This window comes from Xiphias gladius, chromosome 22 (genome assembly GCF_016859285.1).
Source record: "Xiphias gladius isolate SHS-SW01 ecotype Sanya breed wild chromosome 22, ASM1685928v1, whole genome shotgun sequence".
Taxonomy (NCBI): Eukaryota; Metazoa; Chordata; class Actinopteri; order Istiophoriformes; family Xiphiidae; genus Xiphias; species Xiphias gladius.
Window position 1 is genome coordinate 29,346,208 of NC_053421.1, and position 25,345 is coordinate 29,371,552.

General features: G+C 42.6%; 3 protein-coding genes across 7 annotated transcripts in view; 2 read left to right on the forward strand and 1 right to left on the reverse strand.

Moving 5' to 3' along the window:
- Positions 1-762: 762 nt before the first annotated feature.
- Positions 763-5,475, forward strand: zgc:153896 (uncharacterized protein LOC569930 homolog). Its single transcript, XM_040117650.1, has 5 exons — positions 763-1,009; positions 2,656-2,801; positions 3,072-3,695; positions 4,385-4,607; positions 5,146-5,475. The coding sequence occupies exons 1-5, from the start codon at positions 763-765 to the stop codon at positions 5,214-5,216; spliced, it is 1,311 nt and encodes a 436-aa protein (XP_039973584.1). The 3' UTR covers positions 5,217-5,475.
- A 794-nt stretch (positions 5,476-6,269) lies between these two features.
- The window catches only part of slc4a7 (solute carrier family 4 member 7), a 61,913-nt gene continuing 42,837 nt past the window's right edge, over positions 6,270-25,345 (reverse strand). For 3 of the 5 annotated variants that reach the window (XM_040116802.1, XM_040116804.1, XM_040116801.1), the window contains exons 14-24: positions 14,986-15,231; positions 14,528-14,633; positions 13,108-13,269; positions 11,667-11,780; positions 9,380-9,541; positions 9,035-9,286; positions 8,214-8,558; positions 8,010-8,138; positions 7,811-7,902; positions 7,616-7,723; positions 6,270-7,052 (exon numbers count right to left, since the gene is read on the reverse strand). In XM_040116802.1, the coding sequence (XP_039972736.1) occupies positions 6,971-7,052; positions 7,616-7,723; positions 7,811-7,902; positions 8,010-8,138; positions 8,214-8,558; positions 9,035-9,286; positions 9,380-9,541; positions 11,667-11,780; positions 13,108-13,269; positions 14,528-14,633; positions 14,986-15,231 (1,798 nt within the window). In that variant the 3' untranslated portion in view covers positions 6,270-6,970. The remainder of the gene's footprint in view (positions 7,053-7,615; positions 7,724-7,810; positions 7,903-8,009; positions 8,139-8,213; positions 8,559-9,034; positions 9,287-9,379; positions 9,542-11,666; positions 11,781-13,107; positions 13,270-14,527; positions 14,634-14,985; positions 15,232-25,345) is intronic. The other 2 variants (XM_040116805.1, XM_040116806.1) reach the window with 1 other exon arrangement.
- Positions 19,642-24,137, forward strand: LOC120783680 (complement C1q-like protein 2). The gene is made up of 5 exons (XM_040116810.1): positions 19,642-19,734; positions 20,555-20,643; positions 21,290-21,340; positions 21,587-21,715; positions 22,996-24,137. The coding sequence occupies exons 1-5, from the start codon at positions 19,655-19,657 to the stop codon at positions 23,277-23,279; spliced, it is 633 nt and encodes a 210-aa protein (XP_039972744.1). The 5' UTR covers positions 19,642-19,654; the 3' UTR covers positions 23,280-24,137.

Consider the following 25,345-nt stretch of genomic DNA (forward strand, 5'->3'; position numbering starts at 1 on the left):
AGAACCGCTGAGTTCAGCACACACTGATGAAGACCATCAGATGTGGTTGAAAGTCCTTGAACCAGTTGGTGAGTGGACATTGAGCTCCTAGCTGAATGAATTTTTTCAACTCGCCCGTTTATGACCATGCACTTTACTTTTCATCCAAACGCAGCTCACAACTATTGTGAGAGAACTTCAAACTGACTTGTGTCAATAGAAACACAAAATAATGAAGTACATTTACTTTATCACAAGTACTGCACTGAAGCTCCCCCCGGAGCAGCTCCCCAGCTCCCCCCGGAGCAGCTCCCCCTAGAGCAGCTCCAACAGTCAAATGCTGCTGAAGCCTCCATGACTCAGGATTTATCATCTGACCTGGTCAGATAATAATCTGTCAGTCAAGAGTCCTTTTACTGCAGAACCTTTACATTTGTTACTGAAAATACATGTAGCTGATGATACTTTTGCTCTTTTATTTTGAATACAGGGCTTTTAATTGAGTATTTTTACAGGATGTGAATACTGTACTTTTGTTTATTACTGTGTCACATTTACAAAATGCTGGCCTCAGACATATGAGCAGCCGGCGGTCGGGTCCACGGATTACTGATGGCGATGGATGAAGTCACCCCTGATAAGACTCCATCGGAGCTCTGCTTCCAGTCGAAGGTCTAGTTCATCCCAGCAGATAAGCAGATCTCTATCAGAGAACCACGGTTACACATTAAACTGGCAGGGAGCTACAGGTGTGCGGCGGATCTGTAGTCAGTCGGTGTGAAGATGAAGACGAGGCTGGAGCTCTTCCTGGTCGTCACGGCGTTGACCTGCTCTGCCGGCAAGCCGCTGAGCAAGGCGGCGTCCGGGAACAAGCTGCTGCTCATCTCCTTCGATGGCTTCAGGTGGGACTACGACCAGGACGTGGACACGCCGAACCTGGACCAGCTGGCTGTGGACGGGGTCAAGGCCGAATACATCACCCCCCCAATGCTGACCATGACCTCCCCATCCCACTTCACCACCATCACCGGTAACACGCGACTGCATCATTATTACTATTACAACTTTATTATTGTTGTTGAAGCTACACCTGCTGCACCTGCAGTTCACTACATGCTACAAGTCAATCCCTGGTAGCGCTGTAGTAACAGTAGCATAGGCAGTAGCACTACGACAACTGGTGGAGAAAGTACTCAGACTTTTACTCAGGTAAAAGTACTAATACCGCTCTATAAAAATACTCCGTTACGTCCTCCATGCAGAAAAATGTCCCCTGTGACAGTTACACTCTTCTACGTTATCTCATAAACAGCGTTTCACGTTGCAGCTGGATGTGTGGAGCTGAAACTACTGATTATGTTCATTATGGATTCATGTCCTGACTGTTTTCTCAATTTAATCGACCGACTGTTTGGTTGGTGAAAATTTTGGAAACAGCGAGACATGTCCTCACAATTACCCAGAACCCAAAGGGACACCTCGTCCTACCGACGGTCCAAAATCCAAAATGATTAAAAATATCACAAGGAAACGCAGCAAAGCCTCACATTTGAGAAACTGAAGTCATGAAATATTTGGGATTTTTACATGAAAAAAGACTCCAGGGATCGATGTCAATCATCTAATTGTTTCAGCTCTACTTTCATTTACTGTTGGTTGGTTGTGTCATATTTTATAAACTCTTCGTGTGTTTGACGCAAAATAAAGTAACTCGTGGCTACAACTGTTAGATAAATGTAGCGCGGTAAAAAGCACCTGAAGACTTCAGTGCTGTTCATTAGTGTACATAATTAAAATCTTTATGGCCGTCATTTCCTTCCACAATCTTCCTAATGATATCTGCTCTACATTATGATGCAGGATTGTCCTTGGATATTAAAAATGATTAACTTTACATAGAATATATTCACCCTCACAGGTGGAGGTAGATACCCCTTAGTACAAAGTGCACCTTTCCTGGTCAGGACTGGTACACAGACCTGAAACCCCCTTTACTACATGTCTGTAGTTATAATAGTATATGTAATCGGATACCGTAACTTCTATTACTTCTTCTATCTTAGATGTGGGGACACAGGAATGCTACACTGTTTTTCAAATCATACTCAAAGAATATAAGGAAAGTACCTACAGAATAATTTCAGTGTTATACCGAGGATCGAACACACGAGATATACTAAAGAGAAATGGGAAAAGGAGCTTAATGTTGACCTTTCCGAAGATGACTGGCAAAACATGAGAAAGAGACGTCAAACGTCCACCTGGCCTCGGATATCACCACTCACATGTTGTCTGAGGATTATCACAAAATAACTGTTTTGGGAAATGGTGTGTAAGGTGCTACAACAGACACTGGGATGTAGAGTAAGCTGCCTGTGAGTTGTTTGGTACTTTATCTCTGGCATTTCTCTGAGGAAAGTAGAATGGGACCTGACAAACATTAAAAAATACCGTAGCAAACACAAAAGCAAGGAACTGGTGGAAGACAAAGCCACCGACAAAGAATCACTGGAGAAATCTTCTTAATGGAAAAACCGATATATCTTAAAACTAAAGAAATCAGAATGGAATTCCTATGACAGGACTGTATGAGTGATGGAAAAAATCTGACAGAACGATTTTTGTTTTGTTTTTTGCCAATTTTTCTGTTCATTTTGAGGTTTTCCTGTGTGTTAGGCAGGTGGGTGGAAGACCATGAAGTCGTCCACAACATTATGTTTAACGCCAAGACGAACCTAAAAGTTCCTCACAAACAGACAATGACCAGATCAGAGTGGTGGGACAACGGAGCCCTGCCGTTGTGGATCACGGCTCAGAACCAGGTGAGTCAACGATCAGGACGACTGATAACAAGAGGAACTGACTTTAACAGAGGAAACATTACCGATCCACCAATGATGATTTATGAGAAACTAAAGAAGACCTTTAAGTTTCAGTTGGATTTTAATGTGGTTCTCTTACTTCTGGAACAGAACCTGGAAGTTCTGGTTCGGCTCTCTATAGATCCCAAGTTGAACACCATGTCAGACCTCATGTCAGCCGAGGAAAGAACCAAACTGATCTTTGGCCGTTTGTGTCTCTTGTTGTGCCAGGGTCTGAAAACTGCTTCCTTCTACTACCCGGGAGGTGGTGCCAACTACAGCGGCCAGGCAGTGAATCGAGTGCTGGTGGAGACGTTCAACCACCCGGACGACAACGAGACCGAGTGGCGTCAGAACATCGACAGGGTGATGAGCTGGTTCTCTGAGGAGGACTTCCACCTGGTGACGCTGTACTACGGCGAGCCCGACAACGTGGGCCACGCCAAGGGCCCGGATCACCCAGACAGGAAGAAGATCATCCGGCAGATCGACCGCACCATCGGCTACCTGAGGGAGGCCATCGATCGGCATCACCTGACCCACAGCCTGAACGTCATCATCACCTCCGACCACGGCATGACCACCGTCAAGAAGCGACCGCAGGTGGACGAGATCATACTCAACAAGTACCTGAATTTACTCAAGCTCGCCAGCTTCGAGATCCTCGACTACGGCGGGTTCGGCATCCTGACACCGCGGCCAGGGAAGGAGCAAGAGGTTTATGACGCTCTGTCCAACGCACCCAATCTGACGGTCTACAAGAAAAACGAGATTCCGGAGAGCTTCCATCTCGCCAAAAGCAAGCGGTTGCCTCCCATCGTGGTCGTGGCAGATCTGGGATTCAACCTTAACTCCGTGAGTTTTACCTCAAACCTTCAGTTTTAATCAGATCACTTTCTTACCTTTTGCACTCATCCTCTCAGGTTGATTCTTTTTTAGAGAAGATTTCTGGGCATTTTATGAGAGAGAGACGTGGGACGACACACTACAACTGTCCCAGACCAGACTCGAACCCATGATTGACGACGCAAGACACCCCAGACACAGCACAGTGCTTAAAACGAATTCAGAAGTCCATATTAATCTAATCCCTCCACCAGATTATTATTATTAATCTTCTGAAAACACAGTTAAAACGTAACCTCCTTTAAACTTCAGTGGAAGAGGTTACAACATGAGCATCGTGGGAATTTCAAGTTAAACTCGAATTCTGGTGATTTTTTTTTTTTTACCTGTTGCCTCTGCGTCGTGATGCGAATCACAGAATAATTTCGGAAGTGCTGAGGTAACAGGACGACTTGCTGTGAGTTTTCACTGTCTGGCCATTTACCGTCAGCACAGCGGCACCCATGAAGACACTTTTATTTATTCTTTTACTTTATTTTATTTTACTTTTATCTTTAGTCCAAATGTAATTTGAGCAGATTGATAAATATGGGCCCAGAGGTCAGGAGGGCAGGATGTGATGAGAGGAACCAGCAGCTGACTGAGACGAGCTCTGACATCTTGTAATTCCGCCACTTCCTCTTTTTGTTTCTCACCAGAGATTCATCGTCTACGTCAACAAAGGCGATCACGGCTTCCATAACGGAGAGATGGACATGAAAACAATCTTCAGGGCCTTTGGACCCGACTTCAAGAGGAACTTCCTGTCTGAGCCGTTCGACAGCATCCACATCTACCCTCTGATGTGCAAACTGCTGCAGATCGAACCGGCGCCGCACAACGGATCGCTGACCGTGACCGAGAAGATGCTGCTGCACAGTGGTGAGGAAGAGAACGAGTACATAGAGCTCAAAACCTGTGAACTGTGAAACCTTCACAGCACTTGTTTAGTCCAACCAACCGTCCAAATCTCAAAATGATTTAAATTAAATTAAACAATTAAAAGGAAAAGCAGCAAATCATGAAATATGCCATTTTTCATGTAAAAGTACCAAAGCGTTTTGTTTCAGCTCTACTCTTATTTACTGTTGGGTAAATTAGAAGATTTTAGAAGGTAGAGATTACAGCTAGAGAGCTGGGAAGATTATATGAAGTAAGTGTGGGAAGATAACATGGAGAGGATGGTGCACTGGCAAAACTTTACGAGAGCTGTAGTCCTTTGAATATTAACAAATGAATCATTGGTTGTCGAAGACTGTATTTATTTATCTCAGAATATGGGAGCACACTTCATTTCCTCAGACTCATGAAAGAACCCGTGTTCATTCTGTAGCAGCAGCAGTAATCAGAGCACTACTACTTTGTCAGAGTACCTGGCGTGTTGCAGAGTTAACAGTGGACTGTTTCTGCTGGTTTTCAGGTGGATCACAGAGAGCCGGAGCGTCTGTGGCTCTGCTGATGCTGATGCTGCTCGTGTTCAATGTGCTTTAACAGATCCAGGACCAGATCTGCAGATCCAGGATCTGAACCATGTGGTTTTATGGGTTTTAATCTTGGTAACATCACTGTGTTGTGACTTCATAACATTATATCTCGGTGAATTATTATTGGTTACATTTATACACGATACTAACTCATGATTATATGCTTTTCTTTTCTATTTTACTAGTAAAGTTGGTGAATTTTTCTGGTTCATGCCGGTGCAGTTGATGCATGTGTTTCCCTTGTTAGTTCTGGTTTTATGCAGATTTCTGAAATAAATTTGAAGGCTTTTTGATTTGCATGTTTTTTTTTTTGTTTGTTTTTTTAAATGAAATCAAGTTTCCCCCTGACTCAATGGACAGAAGTGTCTAAAGGAAGATTTCCACATTATGGGAACTATGCCAACCCCCTTCCTGATCCCACGCTAAATATGAGGCTACAGCCAGCAGCCGGGTACCGAGATACCGAAGAAAACTTAAAAACATGTTCTGCAGTTACATGGAACAAATCTCTATGATTTCTAAGAATGTTCACGGACGTTTATTTGTGACGGACATGAGAGGCAAAGCGAAAGTCGCACTGAATCTAAAAATGTGTGTATCATGTCTGTGTGTTCAGATTTGAGTTATGAGTCCGACTTTCGGCACAATTTGCAGCAATCGAGCGCTACGGGTTTTAAAGTGGTGTCTGTTAAACCTTAACCGTCACTGCTGCTGCCGTTGATCGTGTTCATCAGGAGCTAAACTATGATAACTCTCTTTACCTCCCTCACAGTTTAAACCTCTGTAGTATAGATGAACTTTTCATAGGTGGAAACCGACCTAACGATAGAAGAGGTAGCTCAAATTATAAAAAAAACCCCGCCCAAATCACTTTTTCCCTTCCAATTACAGAAGAAGCTGCCGAACTGAGCGGAAGATCCCCACCGCAACTCCGCTGGTCCGGCCTGGCCTTAGAGCACCCCAAAAAGTGAGCGCGGTCTGGGACAGATTCTTTTGGCGGTCTCAACTGCCTGAAATCGTTTTTATTGTTCGTGAAAGCGTCAGATCCGGCAGACTCTGATCGTCGTCACCAAACTGATTTTATTAAAGCTTCAGGAAGGAACGATGACAGCGACTGTGACGTCATTCAGTCGGCCACTGTAGGCAACAAGGTGAGGTACAACAGTGATCGCGCACACACACACACGCTCCCGCACACGCACAGATACATAAAAATAAACACTCACTGACACATATACAGCTTAAATCAGCATGATGATTAAATAAAAACCGTGTCCTGCGTTGGACCTGCCGGAGGTGAAGAACCCCGTCTGCTTCATGAAAGCAGAAACAGAAAATTTAAAATTGTTAAAATTAAGCTTCAGGTGTTTTTCAGATCATCAGTCTGGAAAAATCAGGCGTCCGTTGAGTCTGCGTTTCGGTTCGATGCCTCGGCAGCCAGTCACGGCGCGTCAGTGGACCGCCCAAGTGAAAACCAACCAAAGAAACCTGAGGAAGCTGTTTCCATAAGCGACGGCCATATTTGCTCCCGTTGGCGGAGTCTCCATGTTTCACCATAAAACGATGAGAAAAATAAAACGTTCACCTTCGTCCGAGAAAGCGCAGGATGAGAAGTACGGCACGACGGGGTGAAGCCCGATTGGTCCTCCAATGACCTTTCACCTCAGTTCATAGAAGACGGAGGGCGCCAGGGTCCCATCAGTAACAGCAGCCCTCCTCGCCCCCGAGTAGCGCTGCCTGGTGGTGGAGAGCGGCGGTGGATCATAGAGACGTCTCAGCGTCCACAACTCTCCGACCGTCCTCGTTTTCCACGTTTATCTGGACGCTCGGCAGCTTCTCCAGGCTGGAAAACAACAACATCCCCATCATCAAGCATCGTCAGAAGGAGACTGGGCTTAGACATCCTAGGGGTTTACTGATCAGAGATAAACACCACAGAGCAACACCACCTTCAATAGCCTAACACACACACGGTAATGAATTCCCACCCACCTTAACAATCACCAAGGAACACATTGCAAACATTAATACCGTAGCAGTCATCTACTAACCCCCTAGCAACCACCTTCAACATCTTAGCAACCCAGATGTTATCCTCTATCAACCACCTCCAACACCTTGGTAACCCTCAGAAAACCCCAGGGCAATTGCCTCCTAACCCCCCAGGAGCCGAGCAACCACCTTTTAGCAACCACCCGAAAAAGGGAAAAAGTTAGACCTCCTGATGTAGAACCCTCTCCTGCATGCAACGACGTTTTCTGTTGAAAAATCATGACGAGGTGTACGCATTGGACCCTTTATCTTCACATAACACAACAGTTTACAACAGTCTTGTGTATTTCCCTTCAACCACAATGAGCCTAAGCAGGCGATTTCGGGGTTTACCGTTCCTCTTGGTGATTTTACCTGTTGCTGCGTTTCAGAGCTTTGCAGCTGTCAGAGTTCATGGAAACTGATTTCCAAATGCCGCTTTTCGCCATTTCGTCGGAGATGTTCACCTCCGATGGGTCCATGCTGCACAAAACACACACAAACACACATTACTCTCTGCTGCAGGAGCTCAGTGTTCACAAGGATCAGGGTGTTTGTTTACTGACTCACCGTCCTTTGAGGTTTTTGATTGGGAACTTGATGACATCTCCTCCGTCGTATGGCGGATCGTCCTCCACCTCCTCCAGCATCCGCTGAGCGTCCTGGGGAAAACAACAACAACAACAAAAACAACACAAGCACAGTATTGTCAGTGAAGACCCTGAAGCCGAGTTACATTTTTTTCAAGTGCCCAGTTTTAGCGTCTCACCTCCTTCTCCTTCTTCTTGTCATCGTCCTTCTTCTTCTTGCTCTCTGGTATCAGGTCGTCCAGCCAGCTCAGCTCTCTCTTGGTGAAGCAGAAATCCAGAAGTTTCCTGATGAACACCAGAGCCAGAACCTGCAGATGACGGTGTTAATTGTTAATCATGTATTAATAATATAAAACATGTTGTTTAGTCTTTGCTTGTCTCACCATCATGGGGAAGATGACAGCGGCGGCTGAGGCCTTGATGGCCCAGAGGACTATGAGGCAGGACAGCTGCACCACCGTGAAGACGTGGACCTTCCACAGCGGGACGTAGCGCAGGTAGATCAGGTCCGGCTGGTGTTTGGCCGGCATGCCGAACAGTTTGATCCTATCGAACAGCTGCAGAGGGGCAGAAAATGGGACAGACGGACGAGAGATTAAAGACACCGAAACACAGCGATGAAGCTGCAGCAGGACAAACGGACAGACACCGAAACGGACCTGAATGCCTTTGAGCGAGGACACTCCCATGTAGAGGAAGACTCCGTACAGGACGGGCATCGGGATGAACTGTAGGACAGAAGGAAAAATTCAACGCGAGCATGAAAAGGTACTTTACAGTTCGATGGAAACATCTTTCCGCTCTTCTCCAGAGAACTGAGGTAGGAGCCGGAGAAGAAGCAACGGAAGAAGTTGAAGTGCACTGAATTAAACTGAAGTGTCAGCCGAGGTGCGAGAAAGAACTGAAGTCTGTCGGTGTGAGCGTTAATACTGTCTACATGGCTCAATCTAAGAAGAAGCACTGGAGGAAGATGAAGTTTCAGGTGCAGTATGAACACTATGGAGTGTCAGATGAGGTGACGAAAGGAGTAGACGTGAGTGTAAAGTTAGTCGAGGTTCAAATGCTGAAAAGTTCATTCGAGTGTAAATACTGTAATATTAGTCGAAATGCAAGTGATGGCGGCAGTCGAATTCTCCAGCAGACCCTCAGACAAGCATGAACACCCGGGGCCTATCTCTGTGAGGACCCCAGGTGGGATGTTCACCTTGAGGGCTGAGGTCATGAAGACGGAGCAGCCCATCAGGACGAAGATCATGAAGCCGGTGACCCTCTGCTCTCTGATGCCCAGGAACTTCGGCTGCTCGCCGGGCGCCGCGCACTCCGACTCCAGCTTCAGACTGTTGACGTGGGAGATGGAGAGCACGGTTGCTGCCACGAACCACGGCAGGCCCATGATGGAGCACACGCCCAGCATCACCGCCACCACCAGAAGGTCCAGGTGGTAGCCACAGCCCTTCTGCAACCAAAACACACACAGGGAGGCGAAGTTCATCATCCGGCCGCTCTGTCAGAGACAAACCTGTCAGCTCAAACAGGCAGGCGTCCTGACCTTGAGCTTGTTTTCCTTCCTGTTGACGATGACGGCGGTGATCTGTTGGTCCATGAAGATGAGGATGGTGCAGAGCAGAGCGGGGACGGCGGCAGCCAGCAGCGTCCACCAGGGGTTGGGTCCCAGTGGGGAGATCAGCCACCCTCGAGTGTTTGATGTGGGCTGAACGGACAAACAGACACAGGGTCCTTTGAAAAAAGCTTGTAAAGACGGAGGCTTTTGCCAGATTTATGTGGAGTCGCTCCGTTACTATTTGCATCCCAACCGACAGATGTTTCTGTGATTCCTGTGAAACTGGATCCATAGAATCTGACAAGCAGCATCATACACTGCCGACTGCCGACTTTTATCTCAGTCATCCATCGTGTTGCTATTACAGCTGTGACGATTGGTCAAATAATCAATTAGTCAAGAGACAGAAAATGAATCTGCCCCTATTTTCTAATCGTTTTAGTGATTTTTTAAGCATTAATATCAGATATTTACCTTTTTTTAGCGTCTCAATTATGAAGACTTCATGCTTTTCTTTGTCACACACGATAGTAAACTGAGTATCTTTGATTTTTTTTAACTTTTGGTCAGAAAAAACAAGACATTTCGAGATGTCACTTTTTTCTGGGGGAAATTATAATGAGCATTTTTTCACAATTCAGTGCCATTTTATAGACAATGCAAATAATAAGTGCCCTTATTAATCAATGATGAAAATAAACATTAATTGCAGTCCTAGCTACTATCGTGGTCTGTATTTAAACAACAATAGATATATTACAGATTTATTGCCAACAAATCGAAAGGATGGTACCAGTGTACCAGCCAATTTTTGGCTCTGTTATTAGCAGTAGTCCGTATGTTTGTTCTGTCCAACAGTTACATTTTGTGGCTGAAATGAAGACTTCAGCTTGTAGGAGACACAAGACTTGTTGTTGACTTGTTCATAGCAATGTTAGCTGTGTGGCTCTAATGACAGTAATGTCGTGTGTTCTGTCGGCCTGAAACATCTCAACAACAGTTCAATTCATTTTCCTGAAATTTGTCAAAAGGTCTTCATCTTTACCAGACGCCAATGACTTCTTTAACTTTTCCTTTAGCACCACCTACAGGTCACAAATATATCGTTTCATTTTTTAAAACGTCTCAGTAATTTTGCTAATACAGCTGCTTACTTTAGTTTTTAATCAAACAAACAGGAGAATACAGTGCATGTGCTGGGGACTGCGGATTCATTTGGTGCTGTTGTGAGTATTTCCAGGAGCAGGATGGTGTGTGTGTGTGTGTGTGTGTGTGTGTGTGGGACTGAGTCAAAATAAACCACAGTGTGTGTGTGTTGATGGTGATGGAGGAACTTGTCACCCAGAGCAGCAGTGAGACTCGCTGATGTGGTTTTGATATTTAACATTTCCATTTTTTATTCACCCAGTGATTCTACTTTCTGTGTAATGAGCTTTACAGCCTCATGGGGGCGCCTGTGTGGCTGCAGAGGAGTTTTTTTTTCTTGATTTACACTAAGCATTAATCATGCAGCATGTGTTTATATCAGTTTTATTTCACTGATTTGAACGGTTATTATAAACTCAGGAAGCTTCAGGGAGAATCTTAAATCTCCAGCAGCCCAAATTAAAAATTCGAGAAGAAGACCTTTCATAAACTACTGATAGAGGCGTGTATAACTGGAACGGGTCAGTTCTCCGTCTGTGTCTGGTCAGTGATTTGTCTTTGATAAGACAGACAGACAGACAGACACAATAAATAGACCTGACAGATGAGAATAAAGTGCAGATTTATGTGGATAAAGAAAATGAATAACTATGATTAAAAAGAGAAAACGGTTATTAACATTTGGGCAGTTAAGAACTATATAAAAATATCCAAGTGTATAAACACCAGGATGCAATTGAATGGATTGAAGTTTTAGCAGATTACAGGTATGAGCAAGTAGTGTTATGTCACACACCACTGAACCCTAAAACTCAAATAAAGCCGGTGATCAGCAGCATCCTGTGACCTGTTATCACACTGAGCCAACAAGGAGGCTTCTCATTCAACAAACCACTGTGTGATCAGACAACAAAATCTACTATTATGACCCTTGTAGTGCAACAGGAACAGCTGCAGTATTATTTGATGTTCGTATTTTACATCTTCGTAGTTCTGACACAGCAATGGGATTATCATCAACGTGCTGGAAACCAATGAACAGATTACAAACCGAGGGAAACCGAAACCCCCTGAAGGATACTTTGACCCGTGATAAAAACACACAGTGGATATGGGAGTCAGGCGTTACCTCGAAGCGGTCGGGTACGTTGAGTTTGGGTGAAGGAACTCCCACCAGGTAATCCACCAGCACCATGATCATGATGGTCAGGAAGACGGCAAAGTCACTGATGGTCGATCGAACCTGCAACAGACAAAACATTCTTCAGTGCTCATATTTTCTTCACCCAATAAAGTGGGATCATTTCCACCCAGTCCCTCCGACTGAGGTCTTTGTTTGGGCGTCAGCGAATTTCGATTGTTCCTGTGAAAATCTAACTACGGAAGAACGTTTGAAACACTGTTTCAGATGAGCTTCAGTTGCTTCTGGACCCACCAGTGCTTCCCTCTTGTTACAAACTCGTTGTTCAAACTCAGAACTTTCCGAACTCCGAAATTTCAAAGAGACCAAAAACCATTAGGCTGACTTTCAGGGAAAAGCGCATTTTTCTATACGCTGGAATGGTTCAGCCATAAGAAAAGTTGGTTCAATAAAAGTTTAAAAATCTGATACAGAATAATGTACATTGTGATAATGTCATATACGTTTTAAACAATTTTTAATCACTTTTTCTTTCAGATACCTGTTTTAAGCAGTTTGAGTGGGCTGCAACTAACGATTGATTTCATTATTGATTAACCTGTTTGCAGATAAAATGCCAGAAAATAATGAAAGATTGCTTTTTAATTTCCCAGAGTCAAAGGTGATGTCTTGTTTTTTCCAACCATCAGTCCAAAACCTGAAGATATTCAATTTAACATCATGTATGACCAAAAAAAAAGCATCAAATCCTCTTTTTTGATCAAAGAAGTCTCCAATTGTTATTTCGATTGATTGATTAATCAACTACTTTCTGTGGCTCTAAATTGATGTCAGATGTTAAATGTCACGTGTAGTTTAATTCCACAAAGTTTTGTTTAGATAAAAAAATAAATAACCACTAAAATAAATTTTATAAAAATTCAGGTTATATCAAAAACATTTTTCCGCATTTTAAGATTCAACTTGTAATTTTTAAGTGCCCCCGAGTATTTAAATATTACATACTGTAAATTTTATTTTTGTGTTCGAGATCATAACGTGTGTGCATGAGATTAAAAAAAAAAAAAAAATCATCTTCCAGGATTCCTGGGATTCTGTAGACAAGATTATTCAGCCACAACATGAAGCTTGAGTTTAAATATTTAAAAACACATTTTTTATGCATATTATTTCTCTTTACTGTTCTTTGGATGACGTTCACTGGCAAATAAAAACTATCCATGGCTTTTAGAGCCTAGACCATCCGCACAGGGCTGTGAGTCACTAAAGAAAACTTAAGAAAAGTTTTGACAAAATCCGACAAGCAAATGGACGTTGCAGTGACCAGCCGAAGCCGTGAAGTGTGAAGTGTGTTTAGAAGTTGTCAGTATTTGTCTCATCTCCGTCAGTTGTTCTGATCTGTGTGTGAAGGACGGACAGACGAACGCACCTTGGTGGGGAAGTATCTCTTGGTCTTGAACTGTTTGAGGAAGGCGGAGAGGAAGAAGGTGGTGAAGAAGAGGATGACGGACCAGAAGAGGACGTCGGGGACGTAGGGACCCTCGTGGCCGCAAGCCGGGCCAACGAACTCCCCGTGTAAATCCAGACAGTCCTGGAGACAGGCGGAGAGAGATCGTCAATGCCGGCGCTCAAGAGTGATGAGCTGCAGTTCCTTTAACGTCCACTGGATGCTGCTGTGATCAAACTCTGACTGTGTTGAAGTGAATGAGAAAAACCTCCGACGTCTCGCTACCAATACAACGTCAGGAACGCTTTTACACAAGTTCAGCTCTCAGCAGATTCACTGAGCCTCTTCCCAGGTTCACCCCAGGGAAGGTGCTTGCATTCGTTTTCAATTGAGGTGAAATGGAAGCATAATTAAAGGTATGTTTCCCTTGATTGACAGGTGTCTCTGCCTATTACAGTCATCAGTGGTGGTTGCAGCACTTCCTGTCTACACGTCTTTGTTCAAACTAGAATTTTCTGGCTCCAGTGACTGACAAAGACGGCGGAGAGTGAAAAAACCCAAACTCTGATCTTAAAATCCTCTGTGATCATTTCACTTTTCTCTCTTAGCCACAAAACAGCGGACAGACATCGCTATATTAATGTCAGAAGATAAGACTTATTAAGGCAGCAACTAATGATTAATTTCATTTTCCATTAATCGTTATGAAATGTCAAAAAAACTGTCAAAAAATGCCCGAGATGTCTTCAAAAATGATTGTTTGACTAAAGCCAAATAACCAAAAAAAATTCCTAAATGGTTAATGCGATATTTCTTAAAAAGCAGGAAATCCTCTCATTTTAGAACCTGGAATCGGAAAATTCTTGGCATTTTTTCCCACTATTTTTGTTTGAAAAATTTCTAAAATGAATGAGTTATTCGCTTACTAAAACAGTTGCTGGTTAATTGACTGTGGATCGAACATTTGCCAACTTTGGCTCGTAATGTTTCCTGTGGGAATGGACTTTTGTTTACAGGGTAGGCGCAAACTATTTAACACGACTCTACATCTTGGTCGTTGAAGCCCCCCTGAACCTGCCAATCGTATGCCAGTGGACCTTATTATAACAACACATATTCTTTTCCTGTATAAACATCACCTTTGGAAAGAAAATACATAAGACCTGAAGGTAACTAAAGTACAGACAGTATGAATATTATACTTCACTGTAGCAGAAGACAAAAGATAAAACAAGCATCTTCTTACTGATGAAAGCCACAGAAATCCCAACACTGACATAATAAACTGGTGGAGGTCAATACTTTTAAACGGCCCGTGTGCCACATCAGCCAAGCTTCTACATAAACACCACCCATGCTGTTTGCCGGAGAGTAACGAGCTCCCGGCAGATTCATGTCAGACCTTCACGCTCAGCTGCTCCCACTGGATGTTTTCTGAGGTTAAGTTTTTGTGGATCCAGATTTGTTGGACATTAGCGGAGGCGTTGGCTGGTGGAGAACACTGACACCTGAAACAGAAAGAACAGGTGAGTCAGGTACGCAGTAAAAGCATAGGCAGCGTGATGGGAAACGTTTATCCCCAACCGCTTTAGATTTTGATGGTTCTTGCCGACTTGATTCATCGGACCCTTTAGGTTTTCATGACACCGCTGTTTTAGCTTTCCCTTTCTTTTCATGTAGAAATAAGTTAGTGATTTTTGTTGGTAGGATCTTATCCCGTTTGATATCATACAGATCACCGATACAATACTGGGCTTTAACTTATCCGAAATAACCTCAATTTAAATAAAACACTCGAATAAAAGATTAAAGTCTTTCAGTCCTCTGACGGACGGACCAGTGGTGCTGGTTCTGCCTTACGTGTAGAAGGTGAGGTTGTCCAGCTGGTTGTGCATGTTGATGGGGAACACTTCCGCCAGGTGGAACAGCTTCTCCAGAGCCTCGTAGATGAAGATGATGCAGATGAGGGCGGCGAAAGCCTCCTCGGTGAAGCGGGTGATGTAGCAGACCAGAGAGCTGGCGTCGGTGGCGACCAGCAGCAGGCAGAGGAAGGCCGTCCAGAGCCCGATACTGGTCCTCAGAGACAGGTAGGACAGACCGTAGTCACTGAGGACAGACAGGAGGGGGACAACCAGAGAAGACAAGACGGGTTATATCAATGTAATTTAAAAATCTATCAACTCATTACCTACAAACACAATCACAAGTTATTTTCCCCGTCGTCCGTTAGCTTTTACATCGATTCCTTCCCTTCCAGGCAACCGCTGTTTTCACTTCCTTCTAATAAAAAAATCAAACTGCAGGAAGTTGCCTGCAACATTTCCGTTGTCGTCACGTGGTGATGGAGTTGTGAAGAGCGGTTTGTTCTCAGAACTCTGCCTGCTGGTGTCTTCAGGGACGATATATTTGTGAGGAGTTTTGAAAGGTTTACATCTTCAGTAGGAACCAACGGGCTCGGAGCTGCACCCTCTCGTTACAGATTAAATACAGTACGTCTACGAACTGTGAGAAGTTCCACCAGAGAGTCATTTTCGCCGCTAAACCCCTCAGACTGGTTCATGTGAATAAATGTTCAACGTCCTAAAACTATCCAGTGTTCCACGAGAGAAAAGCAACTGTTGGAAAAAAATGAATCAAATGTATGGAGCAGAACAATTTTTTGTCCTCTCTTTCCTGTCCCGTTCAACATCCAATGAGCTCTCCGATCAATCCCGGAACCCCCGGAGGATCCTGACTCCCAGGTTGGGAATCGCTGCTTTAATCCATCACTAGTGAGGGTTTCTTCCAGAACAGTCCCAGCTCACAACTACAATGACATGCAATGATAAAATAACTGACCAAAAAAAAGTGAACTACGCCTTGACTGGAGGCGGCAGACTTGGTTGTCTGCAGGGGATGAAATCTAAAAACTGATGGATGAATTGGAACATGATCAGCAGGAATATGAAGTTTACAGGATTTGAAGATAATATAATAAAACATGCAAAAGGCTGGTAACTTAATTGATTTCTTTTGATCGATCAACCTCAAAGCTGTTTCCGTTTCCTGTTGTTGCACTAGTTTTCTCTAAAAGTGCTTCTTTTTAACTGAAGATTTTTTAACTGGACTCAGTGAGCGGAGACTTTAGAGGGCATGTAGCTGTATTAGCATTGGCCTTATCACACATACAGTTTATACAATATCTTCAGAGAGTCCAGTGCCTGTTGTTCTGTTAGTAGGTTACAGATAAGATGTCCTGACCACTGAAATAACCAGAAAGCAGAATCATGTTTAACACTGACCTGATCAATACTCAAGTGAACACTGACTCAGGAAAAACTGTTCACACTCTGGTCAATGTCCTCAGCTGATGCCTCTATAACAAGAAGCTCGTCCTGTCTCATCCTGTCTCTCCTGCAGCTCTGACTCAACAGACACAATGTCTCGGTGTCTCCCCGCCCTGCTGCTGTTGGCCCTGGCCTGCCTGGCCCGGTTCAGCTCGGCTCTGCCTGTCGACAGCCGGACCGAGCTGAAGAAAGTCCAGGCCGCCCTGGAGGAGCTGAAGGCCGAGAGACGAGGTAAGACTGCATCTCTGCTCGTACCTGGATGACCTCTGAGTTTTATTTCTCCAACATGAACCAACAGGAACAATCTGTTGGAAATTTACTAAAAAGCAAAACATATTCTTAAAGGCTCAGTTTGCCCAATTTACAATAAAACGTATTCTCACTTAACCTCGAACTATCCTTGCAGAGAGTTTTGGTTTGACTAAAAATTCAACACCAACACATCTTCCCAGAAACAGCAGCCCCTCCACCCTGGATAATCCACAAACCAAATTTTTATTTTTTTGGTAATTTAGATAAATCAACCCTTTAAAGATTAACCGTTAACAGATCAACCGTTTTGGACTGAAGCTGATATTTTTTTGCTGAATAATTACATTCATTAATTAAAAATCCAGAAAACCGAAAGTATAAAGAAGTTTCCTACAGTTCTCCTTCAGGCAGTGATAAAGGCTCTTTGGGGCATCAAGGGACACAGTAGTGTCGTAATAAGCAATAGTGATAATTGAATCAGATGGTTTTTCATTATTTATTATTTTATTATTATTTTATATTTTAATGCATAGTATTAATTTTTAGATGTGAAAGGAAAAAAAAAAAGATCTGAGGAAGTTTTTCCTCTTCGGTGACGTGAAAAAAATAAAAGGACAGAATATCTCCTTCATAAAATGGTGAGGCCGCAGAACCTGCTTCCAGGTCGACTTTTAGTTTTCCCCATCAAGAGAAGAGTTACTGTCGCCTCTTGAGAATATTCCCAGAGCTGAAGCTGATGGAAACAGACTGTTTTGTAGAGCTTTTCTGAAACTGAAACATCCTTTTTTGAAAGTGTGGACAGCTCCAGTTTTAGAGATCTGATAAAGATATCTGTATTAGCATTTCAGATTTTCTCTTTTACCAATATTCTCAATGGTTCTGACCATGGAAACAATGGACTCAATGAATCATGTAACCATCGCACATTTTGAATAATTTACACTTTGGTTCTGACTAATCAGGTTTTTTTCTGTCACTTTGGTTGACAGCTCTAAATACTTCAACACCCATGACCCTTGGCCACTGTTGCTAAAACACTAGCTTACGGTTGGGAACAAAACACAGCTTCACAGTTGCCATATCGATCCAAGCGTAAATCAATTTAAGTGCAGTTTGACCGCAAGGCCCAGCAGAGGTTCACTGACTGCTGGATAATTATCATTATGTTCCACTATGTTTTTAATGTTGCTTCTCTTTTTATGTCAACAGCGATGACTGAGCGCCTGGAGGCGGCTGAGAGGGAACTGAAAAGAGTCCAAGGTGAGAAGTTACAAAGGTTACGTTTTACCTGAACCCAGTATGTACAGAGACTATCGAAACATTCAGTTAATGATTTCTAAGAGACTGTAATGTAGATGCAAGACCTCAGAGTCTATCAATGTGTAACTCCACCTGTGGACACGTGTCAGCTGCTGGATGAAAAGAAGTTGAAGGACGACGTAGTGAAACACAGGATGGAATAATATAAAATGTGTAGAACAAACACTGAACATTGATACACACTTAAAAATGTCCTAATATCTACTTACAGCTGAACTATAGTGTGTTTTCAACTGTTTATATGTACTGTAACAATCGGTTGATTAATCAATTATTTGACAAACAGAAAAATAATCTGCAACTATTTTTATAACCAATTATTTATTTCAGTAATTTTCAAGGAAAAAAAAAAAAGTGCCACACTGCCGAATATTCTCTGATGCCAGCCTCTCAAATGAGAAGACTTCCTGCTTTTATTTGTCATATGTCACTGTAAGATGAATATTTTTGGTTTTTTGGACATTTGGTTGAACAAAATTAGACATTTGACGACTCTGCATAGTTGTGATGGACATTTTTTGACATTTCATTTAAAAATCAGAAAAGAAAGATTAAATCGATAATGAAAATCCACATTAACTGCAGCCCTGACACTGATCATAAATGCTAAAATGGGAGACTGAAAGTTAAGTGTCACCATCTCAAACACATTTTTTAAATGTTAAAAAAAAAAAAAAGGACAAATCTTTGCAGATTTTCTGGATTTGGTGAAAAAAGTGATCGTGATAAAATATTCATACATCTGTAGAATATATATATGACTATGAAACATCCTGAAAACCTAAATACCAATAACACATTTTGAATGATTCTGGAATTTAGAATTCACCTAAAGAGATGACTAGAGGAATTTCTTTTGTGCAGAAACACCTAAAGTTGCCTTCGCTGCCTCGCTGGGAGGAGACGGCCTCGTGAAGACAACGGACGGCAACAAAGACCTCATATACAGGGACGTCCTGACCAACGTGGGAGGGGCTTACAATGATGCGACAGGTGAGATGCAACAGTCAAATTCAAAAGAAAGTGAAACTTACAGTAAAGCCTGTTTCCATCCCCTCCTGTTGGGAATGGAAACGCCATTAAAGCAGCACAATACAGAATAAACCCAAAGAGGGACAAACATTCTTATGGAAATCGAAGCACTAGAAAAATACATAATTTTCTTCTAAGATCAACTTCACCTTAACACACTCATGCGTTTGACCTACCGTTTGCTTTTCTCCTTTTTTGAAAGTCACCGTCTGCTTTTTGTGTTTGCTGCACTAATCATCTGTCTGTTTCCATTTGGTTTCTATCCACACAAACCTTCTTTGTTCATGGTAGAGATAAGTCCATTGTTTTCCATTTCAGGAGAACGGGACACTTGACACTGTGTCTTCACCTTCAGTTACTCGTCTTAACTGTCCTCACTACCCTTCGTTTTCCCTCCAGGTGTGTTCACAGCACCCGTTCGTGGAGTCTACTACATCCGCTTCACAGCCAACGCTCCCACCAACTTCCCCATGAGCGCCGTGCTGTACAAAAACAACGCTGCAATCCAGCTGATCGCCCACGAGCAGCCGTCCGGCGAGGGCAGCGACACGGCGTCCAACGCCGCCGCCCTGCTGCTGGAGCAAGGCGACGAGCTGAAGATGGTGCTGTGGCACGACACTCAGATCTGGGACAACAGCAACCACCACAGCACCTTCAGCGGCTTCCTGCTGTTCCCCATGTGAGGATGAATTGCAAATGGTTTATTCTACCACAACCACCATCATCATCACCAACAGCACCAACTCCACCACCACTACTGCTACGAAAACAGCACTATTAGACTACCGTCAGCCCCTAAATAAAAAGCAAAATTAGGACCAAAGAAGCCCTAATTTCTGGCTCTAGGCTTAACTGACGGGGCCCCGTTATCAAATCTATCATCAGTTGTGATGAGTTTAATGAACTGAACAAGACCACTAAACTTTGCTTCACCGGAGTTGGAGGAAGTTTTGAAAACATCCAACATTTGATGTCAGCTAGACAGTTTTTAAGGGTGTCAGACTGCTGGTGGTTCTTGACACTATAAGGTTGCTGGACATCTGCACGGCAACGAAAAGAAATGTAGTGACTATTCGGCCAAGTGGGAGGAGGAGGAGGAGGAGGAGGATGTAAAACAGAAGGGGACTCGGGACAGAGTCTTGAGGTACTCCGGCAGAATAGAGGGGCAGTACATGATGTGAAATTGTTAAAAGTAACCGTAAACTGCCTGAGAGCAGTGTCTCCAACTCCTACGATGTCTCTTGAGCACCATTAAGACTGAATTTGTTTACTAGGAGACGTGGGGGGATTTTAACATTACCTGCACTAATCAGTGATTTCAATCCCATCTGGAGTGTAAATGTGGGTAATTTTTCACCCCCACCCCAGAAATAATTCCAGCCACAGTGACCTCCTATCTTTACCTCCACCCTTCCTCATTATCAGCAGCAACATTTATCACATGTAAAACCCACACAGACTCTTAAAGATAGACTTTGTTTTTTGTGTGTGTTAAAAAGGGTCGACGAACCTCCGACAGAGTTCGACGTTGAGGCTGAGCTGAAATCTCTTCAGGATTCAGTGACAGAGCTTCGGACTGAAAACCTGGGTGAGACTCAATCACCGGTTATTTCACACATTTACCTTCAAGGTTATTCACAGATCTGCCCCAACATTAAGACCTGGTTTAAATGTTGGGGCTGAGTAGTGTAACTAAAAACACACACACACACACACACGATATCACTTGAAACACAAGCTCCACTCGTTTGTCGAAGTGCTTTTTGTGATCGCTTCTTTATTTTTCTTTATATTTCTGGTCTGTTGTTTGCTGTTCTTACAGCTGCCACATACCGTGCAACAATAACGTAACAATGCGATATAAGAACAGATTATTGTTTTGGATTTGGTTACTGGTCAAGCTCAACAAGACTCTACCATTTGTTATGGTTGAGGCCAATGTTAGTTTTAAATTTTTTTTAAAAAGTCTTTTTCTTTTTTAGATGGTTTTATCCGTCGTAACTTACTTCTCAGTTCCACGCTTCAGAAATACATTCAGAAAATGCAAAAACATTATCAAAAAGGGATTCAACTACAGTGCCATCCTCACGTCTAAACAAATCTAAATCTGGAACTTTTTAAAACAACGTTTGTCACAGGTCATGATATGAAGAACAGCAAAGAAATAAATGAATTTCACACACTCAGATTTTTTTCATCCGTAACCAAACCTTTCTGTATCTGTGTGTTTGTAGGTGTGAAAGAGAGACTGGAGGCCACAGAGAAGGAGCTGCAGGCAATGAGAAGTCAGTCACTTCTTTTCAACAGAATCTGATTTTAAACCACAGTATCAACATTAACATTTACCAACAGCTGACTGACAACAAACCTCTTCTTCTTCTTCTTCAAAAAAGCATCATCTTAGAAATCAGCATATTCCAAAACACATCCCCTTCAATATTTCGGTACCAACAACATGTGAAAACCGGATGTTACTTTTTTAAATTTAACTTCAAGGATTTTCTTTCTTTCTTTGTTTTTTTTTATGTCAGACGCACCGAAGGTGGCGTTCGCAGTGTCTCTCGGAGGCAACGGTCTTCAGAAGACGACGTCAGGAAGCAAAACGCTCGTCTACAAAGACATCCTGACCAACATCGGACAGGCATACAACTCCGAGACAGGTCGGTGACCACAAACTGACACACACCTTCCAACATATTAGCCATCACACCTGTGCCTGTCTGGACTAACAACACTTTATATTTGTATACAAACACTCCGAAACTGTTTTTTTAAAACCAGAAAAGAATATGATGAAAAAACCTGCTTCATTATGTTTTAACTTCGCAATTTGAAATTTGAGACTTTAGCTGGTTCAGGTTTTACTCAGAGTTTAACTGATTTTAGATTAGGCAGATGGATACTTTTTAAACCTGGGGCAAATTAAAAAGTCAAGCATCCGACAAACTTACAGCAAATTTTAACCAAATTTATAGAGCAGGGTCTAAAGAAAAGTGAGTGAAGTCTTGTATCCCTTCCATTCAAAGCTACCCTGATCGATACGTTTATATTAATGATTGATCAGATTACTAATTTAACATGGAGCTGTTGAGGGGCCAGGTTCAGGCTTGGTTCAGCTTTTCAGTGATTTTAATATCAAAAGTCTCAGTGGTTGAGTCACAGTTCATCATCTCCTTATTAAGTTTGAATTTCCTGTCAGATCGGCTTCACCTTAACACCGCCATTCATTTGACCTGCTGTTTGGTTTTTTTGCTGTTGCTGTTTTTTGTTTTATGCTGTTTCAGTCTGTTAATTGTCAAAAAAAACTAAATTTAAAGCTGCACTAATCAATTATTTGACATTGGAAATAGATCAAATGACTGGATAGTAAAAGTTGTTTCTGGTATTGATGAACCAACAGGGAACTATCACATTTTCAGCCTCTTTTAGCTTCGAGCTCTAGTTTTGTAGCAGCCGCAGCAGGCAGATGTTTTCAGAGAAACAGCTGTAAAAAGCCACCGTCCACCACCTGCTCAGCAGCAAACAGCAGACAGACCCAGTCAGAGACCAGCTGGGGAACACGGTGGAGCATTTAGCAGCTAAAGAGCCAGATGTTTCCCTCTGGAGCTGGTGGAGACCAAAACCTGAGCTAAAAGAGAGGGAGAACTGGACCTAGATCCATGAGGTGGAATCAGACACCAGATCCAGATGAAGGATCATGTCGGATGTTGTGGTTACAGTTTGCTCTGCTGCCGTCAAGCAGCCAAAGAAAATCAAAGAATGCAGCGTTAAAGCACAGTAACAGATTATAGAAGGGAAAAACCCAACAGCAAACAACAGCAGCCTCTCCAGAATACGAATGGACAGAGCTGTGTTGCGTAACTTGTGTTTTTCTTGTGCTTCAGTTATTTTGTCCCCTCTCATCTGCCATACTTCTGTTTATTTACCCATCCTCTTCCAGGTGTGTTCACAGCACCTGTTCGTGGAGTCTACTACATCCGCTTCACAGCCAACGCTCCCACCAACTTCCCCATGAGCGCTGTTCTTTACAAAAACAACGCTGCAATCCAGCTGATCGCCCACGAGCAGCCGTCCGGCGAGGGCAGCGACACGGCGTCCAACGGCGCCGCCCTGCTGCTGGAGCAGGGCGACACTCTCTCCATGCAGCTGTGGCACAACACTCAGATCTGGGACAACAGCAACCACCACAGCACCTTCAGCGGCTTCCTGCTGTTCCCCATGTGAGGATGAAGGCGACCGAACGATCCACGCTCATCTGTCCATACTGAACCAGAACTGGTCTTTGGACTCTCTCCCGCCTGACACTGCTGCTTTAAGTGTTAATCTCAAATCTCCTTCAATCATCATCATCTGAATCGAAGTTTTTCAGCTCAGTCAATATTGATTTATTTTTCTTTGACTTCTTGCAGTTGGTCCAGCTCATCTTTTTAAATCTCCAGATGAAGTGAAAAAAACCAAAAACCAAAACAACTTACACTTACAGACTTTCACAGGAAAACTCATTTTTACTTTCACTGGTTGCTGTCTGCAGTTAACCAGAAATGAACTTTTCCCTTCATTTCTCTTGACCTTTGACCTTGTCGGTCCTGGTTGCTTCACTTGCTGGTGATTTAAAACCTGAAGCTGATTCCACTGTTGGGAAAAAAGACTCAAAGATGTTCAGTGAATAAGATTCGGGTTGAAACTAACAAATATTCTCATTATTGACTAATGTACTTATTATTTCTAAGTCCATCGATAAATCGTTTGGTCTATAAAATTCCCGTTACAGTTTCCTAAAGGCCAGATTGACAGCTTCCTTGTCTAACAGTCCGAAAGCCAAAGATTTTCAGTTTACCATCGTAGGAGACAATCACATCTGTGAGGCTAAAACAAGGGAATATTTGGTATTTTTTACTTTGACAGTAAATAATACATTTTCTGTTGATGAACCAGTTGTTTCAGATGAGAAACATTTAAAGCAACATCAGAAATTGTATTTCTATTATCTTTTTTGAATAACTACAGTCATGGTCTCTGATGAATTTTCCTGGAAGTATTTGAGTTTTAAAATGCAGACCCAAAAAACAGTAATATAATCTACTGGGAAATGGAGCAGGTTAAAAAATAAGGATTTTATGTAAATGTTACAAAAGATTTTTTTTTTTTTTTTTTTTTTTTTTTTTTAAATCAGAAAAAGCCTTTTTAATCCTCAGACAAAAAAAAAAAAAAAAAAAAAAAAAAAATTATATATAAATATATATATATATATATATATATATATATATATATATATATATGTGTGTTTGTGTCTTTTTATATATATATATATAAAAAGACAATAGAAAACTCCTCCACCGCTCTGAAAGCTCAAATGCACAAACCCTCTAAAGCCAATTACACAGCTGATCCAAAATCCCATAAATCATGATAATCTGTGACGTCTTTGGCTCAATAAAGCCTAAACACAGAAGCCTGATTCCGCTCATCGGCTGGCTTTAGCTGTTATTTAACTAAATTCATAAGAAGCACATCCATCTCATATTCAGGGTCCTTAATGACGTCAGTGATCACAGAAAAGGAGTCAGCCCTCGATACGCAGACCCAGTGAGGGCAGAGATGCCACCATCTGGAGCTGAGTGGCACATTAAAGAGTGGAAGCGATGGCACTCATATATTCTGAGAGTGCCCCAAACTCCCGCAAAATATTGAAGGAGAGATTAAGTTCATTCTGAGATATGACTCTGAATCCAGCACTTTTCATTCTTGGTATCTTAACTAAAAATAATTTATGCTACTTATTAAGGATTTTGTTCCTCATAGCAAAGAAAATGATTAAAGTCTCCTGGTTAAAGTATTGAGCAGCAGAGAGAAAGGGTTGAGATGGCGTCTATCATGGAACAAGGCTTCAGCTGAAAATACAAATGTTTCTGTGGAGATGGCGCCGCTTTTACAGGCTATTCCAGATCTAATTATCCAAGATTAAAAGTGTCCCAATGTGTGTTTGTCTCTTTATTTTCATTTATTGATGAACTGTCTTGTTATAGGTTAATTGATTGCTTAAAAGTAAAGATTTAAAAAAATAAAAAAACCCACGAAACTGACATTCAATACCGTCCCTGCCCGGCTGTTCACATGTCAAAAAATACACTAGTAACATGCGTCCACATGAGGCCTCAGCTCAAATGTGGGGACAGGTAGATTCGATGTTAGTGACCCGGTGAACAGTCACCTGACCGTCACTGCTGAGGTAGTAAAGGTTAATAAAGGTTGTCAGCTCTCATCCACTGAGAGCTGGAAACCTGACATCA